This window comes from Paramisgurnus dabryanus, chromosome 17 (genome assembly GCF_030506205.2).
Source record: "Paramisgurnus dabryanus chromosome 17, PD_genome_1.1, whole genome shotgun sequence".
In the NCBI taxonomy this organism is placed as follows: Eukaryota; Metazoa; Chordata; class Actinopteri; order Cypriniformes; family Cobitidae; genus Paramisgurnus; species Paramisgurnus dabryanus.
The window spans coordinates 36,209,905-36,232,504 of NC_133353.1; the positions used below are offsets into that span (position 1 = coordinate 36,209,905).

Consider the following 22,600-nt stretch of genomic DNA (forward strand, 5'->3'; position numbering starts at 1 on the left):
AGACCTAGAGAGGGAAGAGGAATGCACTCTTATGTGTGGTTAAGTGGGTACCGGCCGAACAGCCGGTGGAACATATGCAAACCAAGGATTTTCCACCCGACCCTCTATCGGGGGAAGGAGCTCCATCTCCTGAAGAGTGATCCTCTGCCAATCCGGGTCGCCCTTCACTGGCCACTTAAACTCCCGAATTTCACGGGAAGCGGCTAAGCGGGCGGGGCGAGCTGCTGACGACCGGTTCCCCTGCGCTGCCGAGATGGGGTCCGAGGAGGGGAACGGAGGTGGTCGCCGCAGGACGCCGACGGCGAGAGGCAGACTGAGGAGCCGGCGTGGTGGACCAAGGGCAGCTCTCTTCCGCCGGGGCATGACCTAGGAGATCGCCTCAGTCTGCGCAGCGGAGCTGTACGACTCCCCTGGCTCGCCGAAGAGGCCGGTCTGTGAGACAGGAGCATTCAAGTTGTTCTCGTCTGCGTCCGTCATGTCAGCCAGACACAGCCAAAGGTGGCGATCTTGAACCACTGTGGTGGACATCGCACGACTGAAGGTCGCGGGCTCCCTCGTAAATCCTTGTGAGCCTGCAGCAACGTTATTGCGTGCAGGGCCGAAGCCGCCTCTCCGGCATGCCTGATGGGCAGCGTCCGTAACCGGACGACTGTCTACAAACACGGGAGGGAAGGGTTGGGTGGTCCCTCCAGGAACGCATCCCGCTCCACTGAAGGGGTCCCCGCCCTTAGCGGCTCCGTTGGTGAGGGAGATGAGGGGTGAAGCTGAACGGCCGGACGGCCGCAAATCACGTCAGCTCTTCGTGCCGCCGGGAAAGAAAGGCACAGGAGGAGAGGACCGAGAGGCCCGAGCAGCTCCGAAGTACCAATCATGTGGGCGGGACGGTTCGGGCGGAGAGGGGTTAACCTTTCCAACTCTACCGTCTCCGCCGCTCGCGGGCACGGCCGCCATCTCCGGAACGACTCTGCCTCGGAGGAAAAATGGACACCCCTCTGATGCTGCAGAAGTGACGGGACCAGAAGGAGGTCCAATGGATTCGGCAGACATCGTAGAACACGACTCTGCAGTCTCCACCGGAGCCTCAACCGGCTGAGGATGAGAAGGCCGGTAGGTGGAGGACGCCTCCTCCGTCCTACTCAGCGTAGTGACGCGAAGGGCGCCCTGCGAGCGCTTGACAGCCGCACCATGGCGGCGTCAGCACTGCAAAGGCGCGGACAGCGTTCCCGTAGAAACGACAGTCGTCTCCGCAATCCAAGAGGGTTATGCTCTCACAGAGAGAACAGAAACTCTCCACGAACGCAGCCCCGGAGTGCTCGATGCCTGAGCACGAAGACAGCGCTCGTGACCGTCACTGGAACCCTTATACTTCTCGCATCCAAGATCGCACGGGCGAAAAGCTATCCTGAAAAGGACGCTGATCTCCGCATATACGAGAGAGTGGCTGCCTTTAACAAGGCACAAAGCTCTCTCGTATCACTCTTTTAGGGAAATTCACTCAGATGCTTAGTTGATGAGCGCACAGGAAGGCAACGCACACACTAAACTCAAAACAATAAACAGATGTAGAGCCGTGGAATAAGCGAAGCGTCCGCTGTGATACTGCTAGTTCAACCAACTTCAGCAATCAAATCCCAACAGAGTAAAGTAGCTTCTCAGTAGCAGATAAAGCCGGCTTTCGAAGCGAAAAAGCTAATTTCCCTATTTGCACCTGCTGCTTATAAAGGCACCTGGCGGGGCGGCGCCAGCATTATGCAAATATCTCAATGCCAAGTTCATTGGCGTTTTAGTAGTATACGAAGCAGATTGGTCTCTCTAAGCGAGTTCCCAATTCGTCGGTCACGACGTGACGTCGTAGTGACCGACTGAAAGGGAACTTCTGATTTCTGTGCGCGTGTGAGGACTAAACAAAATTTAGATGACATAAAAAAAAAATGGAAAGGAGCAGAAGAAAATAAAAAATAATATTATATAACCATACATATCTAAATGTTTCAGACAAGATCTATAATAAGAATAACACTTTTACTGTATGCCTTTTCTTTCAAATATCACATTAAACTCAGCATGCCATCATGATTTAATGTAGAAATGAATTTAATGTATCAATGTAGCAGACTTTCGTTATTTTTAAAATATAAAGATCCATCATGTGAATATTTATTATTATCATTACATTTTCGAACTAGAGTAATCTATACATGGAGTGTAAATAACGACCAATTACATGTTGTCCAAAATAAATAATATTAACATTAATGCTTAAAAATGAATTTTTTGTTCAAAGCCTTCTGTTAAAGATATTCTAACCCAATGTATTTTCAGTGTGTTGTCCTGTTACATTATCTGACACACTTTACACTCACCTGTCTGGATTCTTTCAAGTTACAGGGATCCAGTTTGACCTTTGACCCTGGAGTGAAAGCAGTGATGGCCAAACAGAGGTCATTCTGTCGGATCTGTGGTTCAACCAGAGTCCACTTCTGTCAAACCACAACACAGAAATGAAGATATAACAGTGATGTTAGACTAACAGTCAAAGAGAAATCTGAGGTTTTCTCAGTGTTGTTAATCTGAAACCTCTTGTAATCTACATAAAGTTTATTATTACACAGCTCTCTACAAGCCTTGATTCTTATTGGCCAGTCGCAACATTCCAACTCTATGGTATGTTATTCCGAGATAACCACCGCCTGAAACTGTAAACCCGGATGCTGCAAATCATTTTGACAGATATGGTTTAATATAAAACTAAAAATTAATATAAATGTGTCTTTAATTATTTATAACTTAAGGTGTGCATTTATCAAAAAATAAGGCATACCTGTGGAACATTTCTCAACCAATCAGAATAAAGCATTCAAAAGCCCCATGGTATAAAATAATGCACACCTGTATAACGTTTCTAAACCAATGAGATTGTAGCGTTTAACAGTCGCGTGGTATAAACTATAAACAAAATATAGCCAATTTAGGGGCGATGTTTTGAAATGTAAGATCATGAAAAAGATTTTTCCAATTAAAGTATGACAAAGACAATAGAGGATACTGTGATGTAAAGATCAACTAAGGGACTAAACTTAAACTTGAACAGATTAATTACAACCAAATAAACATACAGTAACACACAGAAGCCAAACACATAATGATGAACAGAAGTATTTAATAAATGATTTTTTCTATCAAATATTCTACCAATAAGGACATTAAATGTTGTTAAAGTTGCAATGAAAATCAAATGAAAAACTGTCATTTGTTTTGGAATATTGTGGTATTTGTTTTACAAATACTTCTCTGTGAAAAGTATTCCCCGCCAATGACGCTTTCCTGCACATTTTTATGGTAATCTGTATATCCTTTTATCCACTAGGTGGCGCTCTTATCCAATTTATAAAAAATGAAGCAAAAACTAATTCAATAACAGTTTAAACTCTGTGTATGTTTTGATCATGATTCTCAATCTGATCTCTAACAAAATTGCTTTACAAAACTGCAATTATTTCAGCTTTTGCTAGAAATGTGCTATATTTAAAGAAATCTACCCATATTTGAAAGGTGTTAAAAGAGAACAAATGAAGGTAGGATGGAAAAAAGTTTTTCCCCGTTTTGTTCGTTTGTTTGTAAGCAGGGTCTGTTCTTTCATTTGATATATTTATATGTTTATATATTTTTAGAGAAAAATGTTCCTGGAAGGCATTTTGTGAAGCTTTAAAGAAAAAAATTAATGTGCCCTAATATTCTTAAATCAAAAACGCAAATTTCCTCCCCTCCTCCAAACAATCTCTCTTTACTTTCGATCATATGGGCAGGGTACGGGAAAAAGATAGCAGCAAATAGCAACACGGCCCAACTTCAAACAATCCAATCAGTTCTCGATGGACGAATTCATGACCAGCTCTACCTTTAATCATTTCAGAAGCTGTTTTTCTCGGATATACATCACCACGGAAAAAATAAGACAATCAATACTTCAGTTTCATGGCGACTTTAAGTTCATAATGTTTATTTCTTCAGTATGATATTAAACTCTCACCTGTGATTCAGGTATGTCTGGTGCACTTTTACATTCAGTTAAACTAAGACTGTCTGTGCCGTGACTCTCCAGACACAAATCGCTCTGTTTCAGGACACTGTATGGAGATTCCTGCTCTGGAATCCTGAAGAAATAAACCCAGAAACACATGAAATAAACAAAACACGTTCTGCACAGACAGCAAAGAGTATTAAATAAAGTTTGTGTCAAGAGTTCAAACACAGAGACGTGACTCACTTGAGCTCAGGGTAGACGTTCTCAAGATACCAGCGGAAAGATTTACAGTTTAATTTCCGTCTCAATGTAAGACGATCTGCGATACTAGAAAAGAGAGAGAGAAATAAATAAGATTAAGTTTAATAAAATGATTAATATTATTAGTTTTTAGCGACTGATACATGGGACATCTATGGATCACAGCTGTAAGGATAAATATGGCAGCACATCTATAACATTGAATCTTATAGTTTCTTGCGCATCTCGTGAAGCATTTGACAATCTTATAACAGCAAAGTTCACCAGGTTCTACAAACATATCCACATATACATCTATCAAATCCTTTAGAAGGTGTAAAGAAAATGACCCCTGACCTCCCGAAGGCCTTGCCCTGTGCCGACGGTCTGGCAGCATAGTAATACTGCTTATAGTCATCCATCCAGACTTCTGCCGCACGCCGAGTGTTCCTGAAATACACACAGAGATAACAAATAACAAACAAACTGCTAGACACGTGAAAGATCAATGGTTAAAATCAACAAAATCAAGTTACTTGATGTATGTGAGCGCATTGCCCTCTGGGAAGTCATATGGGTGACGTTTTCTGAAGACGTGTCCGACGCGACTACACGGCAAGATCTCCAGACTCCCTCCGCACATCCAAACTCTGAACGACAGCTCTATATCAGACACAGAAAGAGTACAAGACACAAGAAAAGAGAGATGAGATCTACAAAGATGACAACAAATGTGTAGACAGGGAGGCAGATTGTTTGAGGTCAGGATCTTCTTTCATATCCCCCAGATGAAAATTAGGCCATCATTTATTCACCTTAATGCCATTCTAGGTGTATATGATTTCTCTTTCTTCAGCTGAACACATTTAGAGATATATTAAATAATCATGACTCTTTCTAGCTTCATAATGGCATTGAATAGGGACTGTGTGTTAGAAGCCCATCCATCATCAGATAAAGGACTCCAGTGGGTTAATATCTAGATTTGGTTGCACGACGGCTTCACCTCAGTACACAAGACGATCATTGGTTTTCATCGTAACTCAAATGAAGTCCTGAAACTCGAGAGAACCACTGATCACGTGACGTACCCATGTTGAGCCGGTGCGATGCCATTTTAGATCTAGGTTTTTGTCTATGAATTGTGGCCACTTTTCAAAGCCATTACAAAGCTAGGAAGAGCCATGATATTTTGAATATAACTCTAAATGTGTATAGCTGAAGAAAGGAAGTCATATACAAATAGGATTACATTAAGGTGTGTAAATGATGGGCTTCCCACTTGCTTTACGTACCAATGATTACGAAAATGTTTCTGTTTTAGGGTTTAGTGTTTAACGAACAAATCAAATACACTACAGAAAGAAAGACCAAAAATCAATCTACCTCCTAACACACCTGGAACTACAAGATTAATAAAAGAGACAAACTTAGTCATCATACATTGCTTATAATATTCACATACAGTATACAGTATATATTAACAAAGAGTTTCTTATACAGGAATCAGTTTTAACCAGCACATGGCCCTAAACACAACTGTAACACAAACATGCATGCCCACATACACAAATGCACACACACACATACATACACACATGCTCATGCGCACACATACATACATACATATGCGCACACACATGCACGCATGCACACACAAATGCATGCACGCACAAACACACAAACACGCACACACAAATCCATACACACACAAATCCATACACACACAAATCCATACACGCACACAAACACAAATGCATACAGATGCACTCAAACACACAAATACATACACACACGCACACGCACGCGCACGCATGCACGCACACGCATGCATGCACGCATGCATGCACACACATGCATGCAAACACGCACACACAAAAACCATAAACACACATACACACGCATGCATGCATGCATGCACATACACAAGTTCACGCATGCATGCACACACACACACACAAATGCATACACACACACACACACACACACACACGATCACGCATGCACGCATACACGCACGCACACACACGCATGCATGCACACACACACATAAATGCACACACACATGCACACACACATGCACACACACGATCACGCACGCACACACACGCACATGCATGCACGCACCCCCGCACACACATACACAAATGCATACAGATGCAAGCAATCACACAAACGCACATGCACACGCTCAAACACATGCACATCTGATGATAATTATCTCAGTTAGGCACATCAGTAGGGTGTCTGTATCTTCACTGGATGTTTGCTGTGTAGTTTATCTCATGTGTCGTTTCTTTTAAAGAGAACAGTAAATCAAATCTGATGAAAGATGAAATAAAACCAGCAGCTTCATCTTCCACACAAAAGTTCAGCATTTCCCCTCACAGAGTCAATATTCAGCACATCAAGCATCACTCTTATTACAGCTCATACTCAGGGTGTTAGTGTTTCTTCATCTGGCCTCGTACACCACCTAGCAACCACCCAAACAACCTAGTAACCACATAGCAAACTCTCTGGCAAACAGCTGCTACAATCCAGCGAGAAATGTGAGAAGTTAACACAAGACTTACCAAAGTTTTCACCACCCCATATATCCATATGAGTGTCATACTGGCCCAGGTGGTTAAACCAGCCTTTATCCATTACAAAGATTCCTCCGGCAATCACTGGAGTCCTACAACAACACAACATCTGTTTGAAGACAAAGATACTTTGTACACACACACACACACAGAGATAGATCTGGATGTATAACATCATCATTCCAGAAAGTATGTTAAACTGAAAACACAGAGATAGTTTGTAAACTGGACCTGATTGGTTGTGTTGGGTCATTTCTTGCCATTTTCTGTTCTATGGGAATTTGTTCCCATTTGAAATGTAAACTCCAGTCAAACCCTACAAGAGAGGAGAAACATTTTGCTCAACCCATGCAAATCTCTTCAGCGTGTCTGCTATCAGATCATTTTAATAACTAGCACACAAACAGAACAGAGAGAAAAACTTCAAAATGTTCACACTTTCAAAACTCAGGAGATTTAAAGGGCACCTATTGTGCAAAATCCACTTTTACAACGTGTTAGGACATAAATGTGTGTTGGCAGTCTGTGAACCACTTACTCCTTTTTTAATCCACATTAAACCAAAGCAGTCTTATTAGACATGCCATTTTGATTCTTTTATCGATGTGACATCACACTGATAAAGCCCCGCCCATTGCCACGGACTGACAGTCCTGCATTACCATAGTTTCCACCTTCAGCGAGTTGCACACTGTCCGCCATATCTCAATGGTATAATTAAAATAGCTCATTGAAATTTGTCTCCCCTTGTGATGTCAGAAGGGGATCTTATTATAAGAATACCACCCCTTAATCTGCACTATCCAACCACGGCACTGACATTTAGTGGAGAGATCAGCTCATTAGCATTTTAAAGGACACACCCACAAATGACACATTTTTGCTCACACCTACAAAGTGTTAATTTTAATATGCTATAATAAATTATCCATATGATATTTTGAGCAAAAACTTCGCATATGTGCTCTGGGGACAGCAAAGATTTATTTGACATCTTAAAAAAGTCTTGAAATGTCCCCTTTAAAAGCTAACAGAGAGATTACTGTGGATACACTGAGATTACTGCAGGTTTATTTTTAGGAGCAACATCTAAGGAGCAGAAGAAACTTTACAATACATTAAATAAACTTTTGCTATGTAAAAAGCATTGCACTGCTTTAGATGTTACACACATTAACGTTGAGCTCTCTCACCTCCCCTCAGATCTGCAGATGCGGCCAGATAGGCGAAGTTATCCAAACTGATGACATCAATGATAGGACTGACAACACGAGTGTGATCCTAAAACCACAATAAACACCATTAAAACCTGTAATCATCTACTACTGGGACATTCTGTAAACGTGTAACCATCCCTGAATAACCTGAACTACACATCAACACAAAACATGTAAACAAACACATCAAATCTCATGTCAGTGTGACTCTTGGTTTACTGCGGTGTAATATGTTAAACTATTTATGATCATGTAAGCAACTGTGTCACATAAAATCTTGTATGCCGGGGAAGTTCACATTACAACTGCATAAGAGAGAAACAAATGTTTTGGATTAAAGACTGGCTCTCACTGTGAACACATTGGACTCCAGAGAGATTGAGTTTGGGTGGGGGGAAACCCGGACCTCCATCTGTAACCCATCTCATACACAACAGTGTCATACATTACAACTGATAATGAGAGGTCTGTCAGTGAAAACTCATCTTTCCATCCCTTAGAAAGAAAAACCGGGGCGGAACCATGGTACAGGAATGTTGTCAGATTATAATAATACATGGTTTTGGAGGATAAACCATTGGATATTTACCTTCATATATTCTCTATACTGTTTAACTCTGAATTACTCAAAGATATGTAAAAATTTTTTTTTTAAAAATATATGTCTAGGATATTTTTAGCCCTGTTAAGATTTTTGGGATTGTTGACATTATAATCCTGACATATTCATAAATTCAATTTATCTCAGTAAATATCTTAGTACTGTAATGCAACAAACAACATAAACATAGAAAAACCTTAATGATCTCTTAATATATAATGTTTAAATGTTTTGTGTCTATAGACCAGTTTGCAAGATGTAAACAACACTGGTGCAGAAGCACTTCATGTATCAGTTTTTTAACACTACATAAATGTTGGGATAAAATACAACCAACAGAACATATAGAACTGAATTAAAAAGTCAAAGAAACACCTTAAAGATATATGTGCTATAAAGAAAACTGTTACAAACTGTTTCTGGACCAGTGTTGTTTACATCTCGCAAAATGGTCTATAGTGTCAAACACTAACTGCATTTCCATTATCCTTTAATTGCGCAAATTGAAATTGGGAATTAAAAATATGGCCAATAAAAAAACTACTTACTCCCATCTCCATATCGCAGTTTTTTTTTACGCTCACATGAGGTGGTTTTTCAGGCAATTTGGAAAAGGTGAATTTTGCAAAACTGCAAGGTCACCTGATGCAAGTAATCATATAATTATTATTTGAAGATGACGCAGTATGAACTAAATAATAGTTAATAATAATAGATAATGGAAACACTATCATTTCGCAATAGTCTTTTGTTTACATTTAGAAAGTATGCAAATCTTTAACGGAAATGCAGCTAAGTGTGTACTTTAAGTCTTTCCCCGCCATTGATAAGTTATCTCACCAATTAAGAGTTAATGCTTTTCTGCCAATGACTCTTTCCAATCTATATTTCTGCTATTATCCACTAGGTGGCACTCTTACCCAACTTATAAAACACTGAAGCATCCACTGACCCAAAAACAGTTAAAACCCTGTGTATGTTTTGATTTTCATTCTGAATCTCTAACAAAAGTCCTTCACAAAAACACAATTTTCTCAGCTTTTTGCTCAAAATTTGGTATTTTTGAACAAACCTACCCATATTTAAGAGATGATAAAAGAAAACAAATAAACCAGGATGAAACTTTTTTTGTTTGAAAGCAGAGGCTCTGTTCTTTCATTTTTTTATATTTTATGTTTATATACAGTAATTATAAAAGAAAATGTTATTTAACTTTTGTAAAAATCATGAAAAAATAAGCCAACTTTTTAAAAAATGCTGGCTGGGAAAGAGTTAACATTTGTTAATATTTAAGGTTGAAACAATGAGGCTAGCTACATACATAAGCTTTTGTTTAGGAAAAAAAGCAGAGGGAATGATGAAGAGAGTGAAGATGAGATACGGTGCAGCTGTGAGAAGATAAAGTGTCTCTCTCTCTCTCTCTCTCTCTCTCTCTGTTCTTAAGAAAATATGTTTCAGAAGATCCTTTCTGGATTCAGATCATTCATGAGTCATTAATAACACTAAAAGCTCGGTCAGAGAGTAAGAGAGAAATTCATCATCTGATAAAACAAGTGCTGATCTGGTATACTATGTGCTGTGTGTAATGTGTGTTTAGTGTAATAGAGACGAGTCGACGCACCTCTTTAACTCTTTGGATCATAGGCTGAAGCCAATCTGTGTTCACCTCACAGTGACTGTCCAGAAACGTCAGGATGGAGGCTGAAGCTGCAGATGCTCCTCTAACACGAGACCTAATGAGACCTGAACACAACACACAACACACTATATAACACCTTTATTAACATAGTCAGGCATCTGCAATCAATTACAATCAATGCATAATGCAATATGTAATACACACTGTCAGAAAATTCTCTAATATTGGTCCCTAGCTGTCACTGGGGCAGTACCCTTTAAAAAGGTCCTACTATGTCCCATACAATATGCACCTCTGAGGTATTAATATGAATTCTTTATGTGCAAAGGGTATTTGGGCAAATTGTTTCTTTAAATCTTACACAAGAGAGTAGCCGTTCTTTGGTTTTTATAGCCAGAGAGATGCTGTAATTCATATTAGCAATTCCAACGTTATGGACGTGATGGCTGCAGTAAAACAATTGAACTACATATGCATTTATTACCATATATATTAAACATTTATATTTTCCTAAAACCCTGATGATAGAGTCCAGACATCAGAAAAAAAATATGATATAATTTTAAATTTGTCGCTTATATCTTTAGATCTGGACAGTATTCATGCGTTACAGGTGTGACCAAAAACGACACAAAGTTTTGGGACACAATATACTTTGTAGGATTTCTGTGAATTAAAACACAGAAAGGGGTGGGCTCTTTAAAGATCACTAAATATTTATTTACATTTTTATTAGTGCATTAATGAGGAAAAATTGTGGATGTGACAATTCTGAAATTTAACTTTACTTATGAAAATATGTAAACAAAAATGCTTCAAAAACTTTTAAAAGAGACTTCGGATGGGTATTTTAACAGTCACATTTAAATGAAATTGCATATAAAATGTTAGTTTAGAAAGTGTATGAGTGATTTCTATTCAATCTTACAGTAAGTAAACTCTTATTTTACACACGTACCTTCTCTGCGTTCATTGCGCAGACAGCGCACCTTTGGGATCTGAGAGAGCAGTCGACAATCTTCAGCTGCAGAGAAAGAGAAAAACATCAAACCTGGAGCATTAAGGGTCAGCAGATTCAGATTACAGAAATATTTGACTGCTGAATTCTAAATCAAGTATTATTAAGTAAGAGTATAGCAAAATGTATCTGTGAATGAAACTATTAACGCACAATAAAAACACAAAGACAAAAGCTGAAGAGTAAAAATAAATCACAGCATGATAACAGATTAATGTAGAGCTCAGAGAAACCACAGCAACCACACTCACAGAAGTCATATACACACAGTCAAGTGTTGCTTTATATATACAGTACTATAATAAAGAAGAGAGAGCGAGAGTGAGAGAGACAGATGGTGATGGGATCACAGATTAGCAGAGATCAAACTGATCTTACACAGAAACCTGTATGTGTAAAACACTTTATGGTGTTATTTTAATGTGGGACATTTTCTGGAATTCAGTGATGCATTTATTTTCATTTGACTGTGATTGTTACAAAATAAGAAAAAATTACCAAAATATTTGAATAATAATAATAATAATAATAATAATAATAATAATAATAATAATAATAATAATAATAATAATAATAATAATAATAATGCTGATAATGTCAATTGCTCAAAAAGACACAGTGGTCAAGACATTAAAAGTTTTTTTACCTGTGATCTAAAATGACTTAAAGGTGCCAAAGAATGCATCTGAATAATCTGTTAAATTGTTCTCTGATATCTACACAGAAGGTTTGTGGCTTTATTAAGTGCAAAAATGATCCAGAGTCAGTTTTTCATGTCCACTTACAACCCTATGATTTGTCACAGATTACAGATTTTGAGGAATAATCAATTGTTTGGAGATTGTTAATGGACGTTTCTGAGTGCCAAGTTTGTGTTTATGGACCTGCAAAATGTAACTGTAACGTCAATAGTAGAACTTCAGCCTAAACGCAAGCATATAGCATTAACTAGCATATAGCATTAACTAGCATATAGCATTAACTAGCATATAGCATTAACTAGCATAGAAGGTTAACACAGCAGTCACAACACAGTTGGTGTAATGTTGAGATTGGTCTGTTTTCCAGCCGTCTTTTGCATGCACAGGGTTTACATAAGGAGGAGGAAATAATCGCATTTGAGGCTCATGATATCTCATTACCATGTACAGAGCTCGTATTATTCATCTATGCTTACATAAGGTTTACAGTTTTAAAGACACAATGAGATCCTGAGAGAAAATACATGAATGTTTCTGAACATTGAGTTCTTCAGATGATGCTGATGATGAAATAGGAGCTCAATTATGAGCAGCACTATTCATGATTTAAAGATGAAGGTAAAATCCTGCTTTACCAAGACTAACTCACCTCACTACGCATAAATCTCACTAAACCTATTCTCTGAGATATTCAATACTAAATACTGAAGGTATACAGACAGAATTCAGTACAGTATTCTGGTGCAGTGAAAACATAGAAATATAATCCATAACCTTAAAAACTACAGTTAAATGCCCTGACACAAGACATTTTACCCATTTATCATTTGCATTGTTGTATCAGTAACTTGGCACTGGTAATATACTGTACACTCACAAACTAACATGACAAAAATATCTAAAACCCCAAACCTCTTCCCTTTCATAGTTCAGCTCGTCCAAAAAAAGGAACTCACTGTAATAACAGCCTTTGCTGTGCCCAAACAAACAAACAATGATATACTACAGCATTGCATACTATAATGTTCTGTAAATGTACCATAGTAATACCACGGTGTGTTTAAATCAAGAAAAATTGCATTCAGTATCAACACGATGTGCAGATAATCAAAACTCAACAAATCATTAAATCTATCACATCAAACTTGTTATGGTCTGTGGAGGTTCTGTAATGGTTTGGGTATTTTAGTCGAGTTTATTCTTACAAAATGAATCGTGTTTTTTGTGGTAAAAGTGTAGTAACCATGGTTTTTTGGTGTATTGATTACTATCAGCAAAACCATGATTTTACTACAGTAACCATGCTTTTTTTTATTTAACTGTAGTAAAACCATGGTTAATTTTCATAAGTGTAATAATACGGTTCCCCTCAATGATTTTATTGGCTGAACGGACACACAACAGTCTTTTAGTCACGGGCTGTCAGGATAAAATTCTCCTACAGTTCCAAGAATCACACAGCATTGACAATGTTTGGCCAATGTGACTCCAGTGTAAATACTATTGGTCCAATATGAATTCAGTGTCAATCCTTGGTTTTTGGGGTAATATCTGCTTTCTCTGATACTTTGGAAGCCCATTTCTGCCAAATAAGAAAAAAATCATGCTCCGGTTAATCATAATTATGAGATAAAAACAGAAATTATGAGAAAAGTGTCATAAGAAGAAGATTAAAAAGTAGAAATTATGACTAACTCTTTCCTCGCCAGCGTTTTTTTTTTTTAAGTTGCCAGCCTGGGTCCTGGAGGGCCACTGTCCTGCAGAGTTTAGTTCCAACCCTAATCAAACACACCAGAATTTAATTTCCAAGTAATCCTGAAGACTTTAATTTGATTTTTCAGGTGTGTTTAATTAGGGTTGGAAATAAACTCTGCAGGACAGTGGCCCTCCAGGACCAGGGTTCCCCACCCCTGCTTTAGTGTTTAATAAGTTGCGACACCTAGTGGATAGTAGCAGAACTATGCATTGCCGTAAAAACTCATCGTTGGCAGGGAGGAGTATTCTTTTATTGAAGAGATAACTTGTCAATGGCGGGGAAAGAGTTAAAAGTCAAGATAAAAAGATATAATTATGTAAAACTTAAAGTCATAATTTCTTTTTTATCTCATAATTTTGATTTACCAGAGCATGATTTTTATCTTATGTGGCGGAAATGGGCTTCCATATATACTGCTATAAGAGCAGACAAATGTACAGTTTTCTTCAGAAACATACATCAGCTAAAACATACATACATCTTATCTTTAATACAAACTTCAGCCAACCAGCATGTGTGTGTGTGTGTGTGTGTGTGTGTGTGTGTGTGTGTGCGCGTGTGCGTGTGTGTGCGCGTTTATGGTCATAATGTCACTGTGAATGTACTGCACTGTCTGAACACATGGTCTCTGGAAAATCACAGTTCAAGTTGCCAGTTTTTGGTCTCTATTTACCATTAATCACAGCGGAGCTACAATTCTGATTCACAGCAGGTCTGAGATCAGTCTGACTCACACAGACATACAGAACAAAGGGAGTGAGTACTTCTCATTCATTTACTAGTTTATTGTGTATGGATGTGAAATGAATCTCTACTCACGGTCAGAACTAAAGTCATCCACCAGAATAATCTCCTGAATCAGATGAGCCGGGCTTCTCATTAACACACTACATTAAAAACACATTTTAAAAGAATCAGACGGATGCAAAACTTTTATTAAAAAAAGTGTATTAAGGAGATGTTTTTGTGTTTGATTTCCAGTAAACATACATAATGATGAACAAGTATAACTAAAATACATTGTAAGTCACTTTGGATGAATGTGTTTCCCAAATGCATGAATGTAAATGTAAAGCGTAGATGTTGTTACCTTTTAACAGTGCGGAGAAGGGTGGAGCGTGCTTCATTATGAAATGTGATGATGATGCTGGTGGACGGCAGGTCAGGGTCAAAGGTTATGGAGGCACACCTGTGAACACACAAATATGTATATGTTGTGGGAGTTTCTTTGTATATGTAGTTCAGCAGACACAACCCTGAACACTGAACTGAACAGATTATTGCTGGATAATTTCCACACATTGGATTTAAATGTGTGTGTGTCTGTGTGTGCGTGCGTGCGTGTTACCTATAGTGACGTGTGTCTCTGATGGAGCGCTCACTGCCCAGTCGATCGCTCTCCTGTAGGTTAAACGCATGATCTCTATATGGATCCTCTCCAGCTTTCAGCGTTTTACTGGCTAGATAAGATTTTTCGTCAAACAAGCCCAACAGCTGACCCAACGGATCACCCTTAGGTGCATGGGTCACCTAAAACACAGAAAAAGAGACTGAATTACACATCATGGAGTGTATGAAAGCATAGGTCAAAATGTTAGAAATTAGTTATGACATGAAAAATATAAATGGGATAACATATTAATTCTTTTCATTTTAAAAGAAATGATCTTATTTAAAGAAATTTTTTTTTAAATGAATGACTTGAATTGAATAATAAAGAAATAGCAGCCAATAACAGTGCAGAATAACTTCAATTGTGTTTAAAAATCATCTCAAGGTAAAACCTCGAGAAGCTGAGTGAAAAAACAAAACACAAGAGATTGTTTCTGCAAATTTAGACAAAGGGTGATGACACTAAAGGTACTAAAAATATAATCTCTCTTATTTATTTTAATTATCACAACATAATTCCCATAGTTATATTTGTATTAGTTTTGATGAGTTTAGCATTATTCTAAAATGTGGAAAAAATATTCATTATATATCATAATAGTCGTTTTGAGATGTTCAAGGTAAGAAATTAATGAAGCTCTATATCTATAATCTAAATACACATAAGCAGATGTAAATGTTTCTTAAATGCACTGAAAATAATGTATCATTCAATTTACTCAATTTTTTAAGGTAAGTGGTTGCAACGTTGTAAAAAAAAACGTATGTGAAAAAAAGAAGACTGTGTGTAAAACATTGGCAAAGAAAAAAACAGAGCCAAAGAAAAGCTCAAAAAGGAGTTGTTGTTTTTTTTAGTTTCATAGAATACAGGATATACTATAATAAACTTTTCTCTTCAGAGATTTTAATAAATTCCCTGGTGAGCGGGTTAAGTTATTTTTTGGGCCATTTTTGCCTTTATTTTGACAGATATTAATGTGATGAGAAGACAGAAAAGCTCAGGGTGGAGAGAGGGGTACGGGATCAGCAATGGACACTGGGATACAACCTTTGGTTGCTGAAAGTACATCTGCACTACATGTCGGAGCACTGTCCACCACAACATCGGCTCCGACCACAAGGGAATTTTGTGTGCAATTTTATATGGGAAGTTTCTCTGCTGTTTCACCAATAAACAAGAGTCTGCCAAAAACACTGACGTTTATATCCCACATGATCCTACATAAATAATTCAGGAAAGGAAAGCAATCTTATTTTGATGAATTTGAACTAAATCCAAACATTTTCTGCACAGATTTTAAATGTGGTCTGAGAAAATTAGATATATCTGAATGTAAGAAAGCACAAGGAAAACATGCAATAGTGTATAACAGTTACATAAGCAGCTCTCATACTGAACAAACCATTCAGGAGATTTCTCATACATCAAGCTCTTTATCTATAAATGAAACATGGAGTACCAAATGCACAGAAAAGAGGTCAGAGGAAAGAGACGGGAATGTGATGTTGGCTCGGAGGAGATAAATAAATGTGCAATATGATGCTCTACAGACCGTGTCAATAAAAACTAAAAGCTTGAGTTACGGTTAGATGTTATAAACCATTTGATTTGTGCACATAAAGCTCTTATACTTTTAGGACTTGTAAATGCATTTCTGTTATTAATGAAGTATAAAGACACGCTGGAATGCTTGACCATTTGATTTGATCTTATCTTACAGGCACAGATGACATAAAAAAGGCATTTACATTCAAAGCAGATTAATTAAAGTACAGAACTACAGGCAGGGTTTGAAGACAAGCCAATAATGGGCCAAATGTTTAAGTTATAACCAAATATAACCGGCAGCAGATAAATCCATTGTCAGCTAATAACGGTCAATGAACAACGTCTGTATTATAATTAGGGTTGCAAAATTCTGTGAATTTTCAAAGCTGGAAACTTTCCATGGGAATTAACTTAAACATATTGGAATTAATAGGAATCAACTGGAAATTGCAGAGTTGCCTATAACAGGGAACTTAAATGTACTTTTAAAAAGGCTTAAAACAACAAGATTTAATGCCATTTCAGTTGAATTTCCACCCTGCACATTCCTCAGTCACGTGCACACAGCACACTGCTTACTAAAGGGCCATTGAGGACACACCCGCTGAATGTACTTGCATTCATCCATAACATGCACAGATAGTTTCTTCAATCCTGCACACAAAATAATGGCAAAATGTTTTGTGTAAGCAAGTGTGCAACAACATTAAATCATTGTTAATACAAATACACTGACTGAGAAAACATTTAGGTGAGATACTAACCAAAACTAACCACCAAAACACCCAAAAGTTTGTTTGGACCAAACTAAATGTTTATTTATGTTTGTATATGATATGGTTTATATACATTTCCCAAAATTTCCAAAGAATTCCCACAAATTCCCGTTAAGTTTCCAGTTTTGAATATTTCCAAAATTCCCCAGATTAAGTCCCCATGGAAATTTACCGGAAACTTTCCGCCCTTTTGCAACCCCAAAAATTCTAAAAGTTCTGCAGGGCACTTAGAAAAAAAAAAAACACTGAATTGTTTTGAATCTAAACTCGACTGTTTGTGTCTTGACCAAATTAACTTAATTAGGACTTACATTCATTTATTCATTTAGGGGATGTGCACACCAAAGCTTTCAAACACGGCTGAAAACGCCAGAGGGACGCCGACTGCCAGCTTTCTTCAGCTGAGCTCTTTAATACTTCTGCTTTGTTTATCAGTCGTTGAACGATATGATATTTGTCCCGCCCCTCCTCCACTGTGATTGGACAGCCGTGTGAAAACTGACATTGACAAGCTGAGCTTTTCACCTGAAATTAAATATTTTTCAACTCTCGGCTTTCAGCGCGGAAAAAAAGTCAGCTGCCTTGGAAAGAATTGAAAATATACGCTGGCCGCCAGCATAAAAGCTTTGGTGTGCACACCCCCTTAGAATGAACAAATGAGAGCACATTAAACATTTTATCCAAGATTAAATTGTGTCACTGTTCTGTGTACAAAACTAAATTTATTATGTGCAATAGTTCATCAAACTAGAATAACAAATATTTTTCAACGAAAGCCACTGATACGTATAAGAAATATAAGACATAAGAAAAGCACAGAAAAAGCAGCAATTTTCCTCATGTAGAATAAGAGTCTATAACAGTCTCTCATATTGAACAAACCATTCAGAACCGCCAGAGAGATTTCTCATGACATACACACATCTGGGCTGTGTTGTTTGCGTCCAAGCTATTTGGCTGTTTAAAACCAGATAAAAACAACAAAATCCAACCAGACCATTAGCAGTCCTGCAATAATATCAGCATGTGTGATGATCAAACACATACATGATGCTGGGAAACACAGAGTACCTAAAAGTGATTGCACTGCTATAAAACACATGTCGTATATATGTGCATAAGAAACACATTTCTCCATTTTCCTCAAATAAACCTCTGAAACAAATATCTGGTCGAAAATAAAAAACATGGGAAGAGACTGCCAGCGTGGATCATCGCTGTGTGATAACCAGTCAAGACTTTAAGAATCTGGATCCAACATTGTATACATTCATTTTTTTTATACAGTAACATGAGCTCAGTGCAGTAGTTGATACGCTATAGCAATGTTTTGAACTAAAGTCGTTTACTTGTTATTTATTGTTATAAGAAATAATCTACTCTAGAGAGACTCTAAATAGGTCCACTTAGATACTAAAACCTGAGGTCCGACCCGAGCCAGATACGGCTTTAAAAGGTTCACGTGTGCATTAAAAACATGATGGGTATAATATTTGCGGCCTCAGGTCATTTAAAATGGCCCGAACTCTCTCACGTGTGTGCATCAAGTCCTTTTCCAACCCCTCCTCTGTTTGCCAAGAGCGCTTGCAACATCGTGTGGCTGGCGGTAGGTTAATTTTGGTTGAGACAAACCTGTTAATCAATTTTTAATGCACATTTTAGAGGTTACCTTAGTGTCGTCATCAGATAATAAATGAAAATAAATGCACCAGTATATTGGATGCAAGGGGTTTCTTTTTGTCTGAGTGGTACGTGCGGCGATGCAGACTGCACACAAGTCAGTGGCGTTAACATTCAGGTCCAGTTTGGTTAAAAAAAAAAGGCACTGTTCGGGTCGGACTCGGGTCTTAAGTTCTCGAGTTTGTCTCAGATTGGATAAAAAGTGATTTGGGTCATTTCGGGTCAGATACATTTCTTTGGACCCGACAAGACCTCGACTCTGTTGTGGTGAATTCTTTACAGAAGTCTACCGGAACTTTGCGAAAACGTATGTATGTTTTTGTGGCTGAAAGCATCAGGATCAGGTTTAAATACAGAGCATGGATGTAAATGTAAAAGAATGAAGTGATAGTGCAGGTGAACACACAGTTTGATTTTGTTTTGAGACATTAGTGGCCATCACGTTACTGTTTAAATGTGTTTAAAGAGAGATGCTGTTGCCATGGAGACAGAGGATAAAGCACATGGATACTGAATTCATCTCTCCTGGTGTTTAACACATCAGACTATGTTTAATCATCTAATGTATTTTGTGTTATTTCTGCATGTGTAAATCCATCCAATGAAAATCACAAAACCAATACATTTCCTATAGCTCAGCTGGTAGAGCATTGTAGCTGCATTGCCATTACCCTTTAAATTGACATTGCGAATTGAAAATATAATCAATGGAAACATGTCAATTTAGGAAAAACTCCCATATGTCACAAAAAACATTTTACACTCGCATGAGGTGGTTTTTCAGACAAATGGAAAAAGAAAATGGCAATGGAAACATTGCATTACCACGTCACCTGAAAAATGTAAGTCACATAAGGATTATTTGAAGATGAAACGTTTAGAGAACAGTCCTACATCTCTTTTGATTTAAATTAAAAAGGTACCATTACCTCCAAATCTCCTTCGGTTAATAATAATGGCTAGTGCAGTGGATATGATTTTAGTAAACCTACTAACATCAGTCGACGTGAATGTTTGGAATTTCTTTTTGTAAGAGGAAAAACTACATTTCAGCTGCATATCATCGGTTAATAAAAATGCCATAATCTAAGTCGATATTTAGAAAATAACACAAACGTTTTGTGCCAATCTCTAATGGAAACGCAGCTAGTGTTTGCAGTTCAGAAGGTTAGTCGCATGCAAAGAAAGCATCCACCAAATGCATAAATGTAAATATTAAGATATTCTCGTCTAAAGGAAGCAGACGTTTGACTTTGAGGAAGCAAACCTGAGTTTCCCCTTCACCTGCTAAATGTGGCATTAAACTGTGAGGAGAAAACCAAACAACAAACATCTGTCCTCCAGTACAGCTGCCTCACATCCCCTCAGCTGAGTCAATCTGAGGCACTCTTGTTTTACAATGAAAGATATAAGTGTGAAAAGAAAGCAGCACATGACGTTCAGAAAGAGTGCACGGGGTGAGAATAACATATGACAGATCTCATGTAGCTCAGTTTGTGTACGCTCGCGGGTTTGACTCTCATATACGGAGAAGTTACTTTGTATAAAAAAAAATGCATCTGCTGAATGCATCAATGTTAGATTACATGCACGAGTAACATGAAACCGGTTCACATCGGCTCTTCAATAATTCTGACACCCATTCACAATTAAACAATCAACATTAACTCTTCAAGGTTACCATAGCAGTTTATGGACTGTATTGCAAAAACACCCTAAAGAAATGTCAGATCAACCATCGTATCGGATTCGTGAAATCCAGTTTGATCAGAATCACATCACAGATCTATGAAATAATGTAAAGCTACTGGTGTGTGATGTAGAAAATCTGAGCTGATGTTAGGTTGGGATCCAACTGAAAGTCCATCAGGATTTTTAGGATTAAAGTTATCGGTAGCTGACATGGCTTGTTGGGCATATTTTCCCATCAACTTATTTTTCATTTTTGTATCTTAAATGTCATCATAAATGAATGTAGATATAATCATAAATGATGGCATACAGAGACTTTCTGAGCTAATCAAATCCCCTTCACCTAAACCTCACAGAAAAGCTTTGCCATTGTGTTTATGCAAAGTTCAGTTTGTGTTCCCATCTTTATTCACATATTCAAACTCACTCACACACAGACACACCTGCAGCTGGCTTAAGGAAAAGCCTCTTACATGCACCTGACATCACTGTGCGGGCATGCGCACGCGCGCACCCAGTCTGCATACATGAACAGTGTAATGAAAGCGCATTACATGACATCCCAAACACACACACACACACACACACACACACACACACACACACACACACACACACACACACACACACACACACACACACTGCAGTAATGCTGATCATCATTACGACTTACGATGAGAGGTAGCGTGCGCTCATCCAACCTGGTTTTCTGCGCGTGGCTCTTCGGCTGTGAGGATGAGGTTGAGGATGCTTTACTGTCCTGCCACAGGTAATAAAAGGTGCCCAGGATCCAGGCCACGGTGAGGATGAGGATGGCGTTGGCCCGAATCCTGCGCATCATGTGCTGCTCTTGAGCTCGTGTCACTCTCTCTCCGTGTGTGTGTGTGATCTGTTGTCGCCGATGATGATGATGATGGTGATGATGAAGCCGCGTGCGCAGTCAACAGCCACACTACAGCTGCTGTGATCGAGCGGATCTCTGTGTGTCGGGTGAACCGCAGGTCCTAGTGCCTGACAAAACTCAACTGCATACAGTATACATTTTCTGTAGTGGTCTCAATCTGGTCGTGTATGTCTCTCTCATCTGACAGACTCAGTTTAGTTTAATGAGATCTTTGCTAATGAGATGATGATTTTAATCAGCTGTGTTAAATAAAGGAGACAAAATGTGCAGAGCAGTGGAGCTCCAGGATCAGGATTGAGAACTGCATGTGTGTTACCTCAGACTGAATTTGGTCTGGTTATCTGCACTTAAACATAGGCTATATATATACTGTATATTTTTTAATAATAAGCTTTAATTGGTGTGTGTGTGTGATCATTGTCACGGAAACTTTCTAAACAAAAACTGTGACACATAGGAAATTGCATTATTTGGCTCAACATTTATGCGAATTGTAATTACTCTCTCTACATAATTTATTTTATGAAACACTGTTACAAGTTCACTGAAAAAATGGTTCATTCAATTTACTAATTTTTTTAAGGTAAGTGGTTGCAATCAATTTATTTAAGCTACATTTAAACAAAAAAGATTAGTAAAGTAAAATAAAAATAAAAACTTTTGTTTAAATGTAGCTTAAATAAATTGATTGCAACCACTTACCTCAAAAAATTGAGTAAATTGAATGAATATTTTTTTTCAGTGTTAAATAAGGTTGTGCACCAAAAATTCTTCCAAATATCTACAGGACTTTTCATCCACCCATACGGCAACAAAATATTCA

At 38.1% G+C, this 22,600-nt stretch overlaps 1 protein-coding gene across 1 annotated transcript in view; it reads right to left on the reverse strand.

Moving 5' to 3' along the window:
- The window catches only part of galnt16 (UDP-N-acetyl-alpha-D-galactosamine:polypeptide N-acetylgalactosaminyltransferase 16), a 28,057-nt gene extending 6,180 nt beyond the window's left edge, over nucleotides 1–21,877 (reverse strand). The window contains exons 1-14 of the mRNA XM_065267437.2: nucleotides 21,547–21,877; nucleotides 15,133–15,314; nucleotides 14,875–14,973; nucleotides 14,604–14,671; nucleotides 11,268–11,333; nucleotides 10,292–10,413; nucleotides 8,046–8,133; nucleotides 7,084–7,168; nucleotides 6,841–6,944; nucleotides 4,801–4,927; nucleotides 4,622–4,714; nucleotides 4,268–4,351; nucleotides 4,031–4,154; nucleotides 2,364–2,480 (exon numbers count right to left, since the gene is read on the reverse strand). Coding sequence (XP_065123509.1) covers nucleotides 2,364–2,480; nucleotides 4,031–4,154; nucleotides 4,268–4,351; nucleotides 4,622–4,714; nucleotides 4,801–4,927; nucleotides 6,841–6,944; nucleotides 7,084–7,168; nucleotides 8,046–8,133; nucleotides 10,292–10,413; nucleotides 11,268–11,333; nucleotides 14,604–14,671; nucleotides 14,875–14,973; nucleotides 15,133–15,314; nucleotides 21,547–21,714 — 1,527 coding nt within the window. The 5' untranslated portion in view covers nucleotides 21,715–21,877. The remainder of the gene's footprint in view (nucleotides 1–2,363; nucleotides 2,481–4,030; nucleotides 4,155–4,267; nucleotides 4,352–4,621; nucleotides 4,715–4,800; nucleotides 4,928–6,840; nucleotides 6,945–7,083; nucleotides 7,169–8,045; nucleotides 8,134–10,291; nucleotides 10,414–11,267; nucleotides 11,334–14,603; nucleotides 14,672–14,874; nucleotides 14,974–15,132; nucleotides 15,315–21,546) is intronic.
- Between the last annotated feature and the right edge of the window lie 723 nt (nucleotides 21,878–22,600).